The sequence below is a fragment of the Chiloscyllium plagiosum genome, chromosome 13 (genome assembly GCF_004010195.1).
Source record: "Chiloscyllium plagiosum isolate BGI_BamShark_2017 chromosome 13, ASM401019v2, whole genome shotgun sequence".
Lineage (NCBI taxonomy): Eukaryota > Metazoa > Chordata > Chondrichthyes > Orectolobiformes > Hemiscylliidae > Chiloscyllium > Chiloscyllium plagiosum.
In genome coordinates, this window is record NC_057722.1 from 12934383 (window position 1) to 12938330 (window position 3948).

General features: G+C 41.8%; 1 protein-coding gene across 1 annotated transcript in view; it reads left to right on the forward strand.

The window, feature by feature from the left end:
• Positions 1-2938: 2938 nt before the first annotated feature.
• The window catches only part of arhgef4 (Rho guanine nucleotide exchange factor (GEF) 4), a 294049-nt gene continuing 293039 nt past the window's right edge, over positions 2939-3948 (forward strand). Inside the window, exon 1 of the mRNA XM_043701908.1 lies at positions 2939-3290. Coding sequence (XP_043557843.1) covers positions 3252-3290 — 39 coding nt within the window. The 5' untranslated portion in view covers positions 2939-3251. The remainder of the gene's footprint in view (positions 3291-3948) is intronic.

A 3948-nucleotide genomic window follows, 5' to 3' on the forward strand; every position in this document is an offset into this window, starting at 1 on the left:
GCTTTCCAGGTTTGACTAGTGGCTCAGTGGTTAGCATTGCTGCCTCACCGTATCAGGGGCATGCGTTCGATTCCCATTCACCCTATAGTTGCAAGGGTTTCCTCCTGCAGTCTAAAGATGTATAGATGGATTGACCATGTTAAATTGCACCATGATGTGCAGGCTCAGTGGACTAGCCATGGGAAATACACAGTTACAGGGATAAGGTAGAGAGTTGGTCTGGGTGGGATGCCCTTTCAATGGTCACTGTAGACATGATGGGCCAAATGGCCTGCTTCTGCACTGTAGGTATTCTGAGACAGATTGCCTGCGTGTAACCAGCATTTTTATCACAGCAACACCTCTCTGCCTGTTGGAGGCACTATTGCTCTCTATTCCTTTTTGCAACATTGACTGCTCGCCTGTTAAATGCACAAATATGTTCATGGAAGCTGCAGATTTGTACAAGCTATCAAGTATAGCTGCATAACCTGCATAGCCAACAAACTTGATTCCAAAATGAGTTCCTACAATCCATTTTTAATTCATAACAATATTTATTTTTTATAAATTGACTTAACAAAGGTTGACAGAATATTTCAATGTGACCTTTATAGAAATCTTTTAATTGAGCATAAAAAGGCTGCTGAACTTAGTTTTCTTCATTAATGAAAACAAAATTGCTACTTTCATCATTTGCCCCTTTCAAAAGGCAAACAACTTATAGTTTTGTAAAAAAAATCGTTTAGAAGAATGAGACTTGAGCCTTGCCTTAATATTAATAAGAAGTCACTTTCCTTTGACATGTTTTTGCCATTTGTAATTGACCGGACTGAAATTGGGAAAGCTACCCCAGGCCTTCTGTCAATCTGAACCTGTAATCAGCTGCAGAAAGGTGTGTGCAGGCTGCAGAGCATGACTTACTTGTCTATGCCCTCCTTTCTCTCTCTCCCTATGAGAAGACATGACTCTCTGTTGCCTCATTTGGCACCTTCCCAGTTGACTGAACCAAAGTCACAAACAATTCTGTGGAAAGCTGTGCACTGCTGAACCAGTGTGCGACCTCATGGGTCTGCTCCTTACCCATCCTTTTATTTAACTGTATTTTACAGCTCAAAATATATAATTAAGAAGAAAGACAAACATGATTGGCAATTTTTTAATATGTTAACTCCTGCTCATGTTTAAATTATCAACGTCGTAAGCATTTCAATAGATTCAGTCTTCATACTATATCTCGACCATGCCATAGTATTGAGTCCTCCATCTCCCCACCTCCCTATCACCACTTGACTATAACTATTTAGATTCAGATAGACTCTCAGGCTGCATGTTCTTCCATCACTGACAATTATAAATAAGGGTAACCAATAGCCTAGTGGTATTATTGCTGGATTATTTTTCCCGAGTCCCAGGTAGTATTCTGGGTGCCTGGTTTTGAATCCTGTCATAGCAGATGGTGGAACTTAATTTCAGTTTTTAAAAAAATGGAATTAAGAATCTAATAATGACCATGAATCCATTGTCAACTGTCAGGAAAACCCATCTGGATCACTACTCTCCTTTAGAGAAGGAAGCTGCCATTCTTACCCTGTCTGGCCTTCATGTGACTCGACCTACTGCAATGTGGTTGATTCTTAACTGCCCTCTGGGCAATTAGGGATGGGCAATAAATGCTACCTGGCCAGCAACATCCGTATCCAATGAATTAATTTTAAAAATTATAAAATCATACAGAATAGGAGACCATTCAGCCCATCATATGTCTGCTCTTTGAAATCTCTGTCAAATTAGTTATTGTATTCCGGGCTCTGTAATTTTTTCAAGCATATATCCAATTCTCTTTCAAAAGTTATTATTGAATCTAGTTCCATCACCCTTTCAGGCAGTATGTTCGGGATCAGGCCACTTCGCTGTATGAAGGGAATTCTTATCCTCTCTCCCTGCGTTGTCTGCCAATTATCTCAAATCTCTGTCTGCTTATTGACCCTCTTGCCAATGGAAGCAGTTCTTACCCATTTACTCCGTAAAACCTCCTGGTAATTTTGAACGCCTCTGTTGAATCTCACAAAGAAGGTACTGTTTACAAAATTGGCTCCACTCTGTAATTCTGAGGCCACGATAACAGTCATTGAGAGGAAGGGGCAAGACCCATTGTTCGGACATTCAGTGAAATACTCAGTACTGCCATCCAGGTGTATCACCATTGATGTTTTTTTGAACAAATGAATGCAAATCAAATAAATTCTGCTGGAAATGGGCGGCAGCGAGAAGATGAATTGGAGCTGTGTTTTTTTTTCTAGTTCTGTTCAAAGTTTTATATGAACTAGATATTGACAGCATTAATGTCATAAGACTGACTATATTTTAAATGACCCAGTAGTGTGCATTCCCACCTCTGACTCAGAGGTTCAAGTCCCACTGCAGGTCTTGTTCACAAAAATCTATATTGACATTCCAGGTCATAACTACTGGATTGCTAGACGGCCTGGGTGTCATTCAAATAAGGTGTTTGATGTAACCCTGTTATGTTCGCACAGGGGTATGGGATCGAACACATGACACGATTTTGAAAACTTTTTTCAAAGTTTCTTCAAAAATGCTTTTCTCTCCACTTACACCACGAAAACAAATCCATGCTGGTGGTGAAAGTTTGCAATGTGCAGATTATCAGCTGCACACTGTAACTGTATAAAGGTATTTCATTAGCTGCGGAGCACTTAGGGAGAGCTAAAGTTGTGAAAGGTGCTACGGAAATGAGTTTGGATAATGTTCTAAATTTGACACACACATCCAACATCTACCGACATGTAAAATATCTAAACATAATACGGGACACACCTTAGCCCCAGCAACAATTCCTAAGTCACTTCCTTAAAAAATAATGACATGAAATTCCCAGTTGTCGAAAACGGCCTCTCTCTGACCGGGTCGCTCACATTCCATCAGACTGTGTTTTCTGCAGTTTAATTATATGCTCAGTCAAAACCACAATCTTAAATTTGTATAAGATTACACTGAGCACATTTTTTTCCCAGCCCCGCATCGCTTGCACACAGCAACTGCTTTGCAAAGGGGAAACAGATAAGCTCTAATCATTATGCAACTCCTTAATGTAAGCTCCTGGCACAGCTCACGCACAAGCTCCAGGACTAAGTCCGTCCAAAATAGTAACAATCAACACCATCTAACGAAGGGACAGCAGGAGGTCGGCAATTGAGACGAGCCGTGTATGTTTCTTAGACAGACTTTCTGAGATTCACAGGAAAAGAATGCTCAGTGTCATCTATTTCATGCGGACACTGTTCAAGGTAAGTTGCTGTTTCATGTTAAGTTTGCTAGCAGTCTCCCGAGTCGGGGAGTGCTGCCAAGGTTGTGTTCAGAGAGCGACAGAACGGGGAGTTTGCCTCTTTCTTTCAGGCATGCTCCCAGATTTCCGGACTGTGAGTCGGTGAGAGGGCGCTGGCCTGATCACTTTGGCCATCAGAGACGGAGGTTTAGAAGCTGCGATGTCCTGTGGCTCCCACGTTGCTCTGTTGTGACATGTTGATTTATCCCACTGGCAAACAACACATCGCAACGTTGATTGTCGAACTGCAGGACAACAGCGTTTCTCTTTTTGTTCTCACTCTCTCTCTCTCTGTCTCTCTCTCTCAAACTTGGCTCGTTTGGATGTGATCCATATGGACTTCAGTAAGGCGTTCGACAAGATTCCCCATGGGAGACTGATTAGCAAGGTTAGATCTCATGGAATACAGGGAGAACTAGCCATTTGGATACAGAACTGGCTCAAAGGTAGAAGACAGAGGGTGGTGGTGGAGGGTTGTTTTTCAGACTGGAGGCCTGTGACCAGTGGAGTGCCACAAGGATCGGTGCTGGGTCCTCTACTTTTTGTCATTTACATAAATGATTTGGATGCGAGCATAAGAGGTACAGTTAGTAAGTTTGCAGATGACACCAAAATTGGAG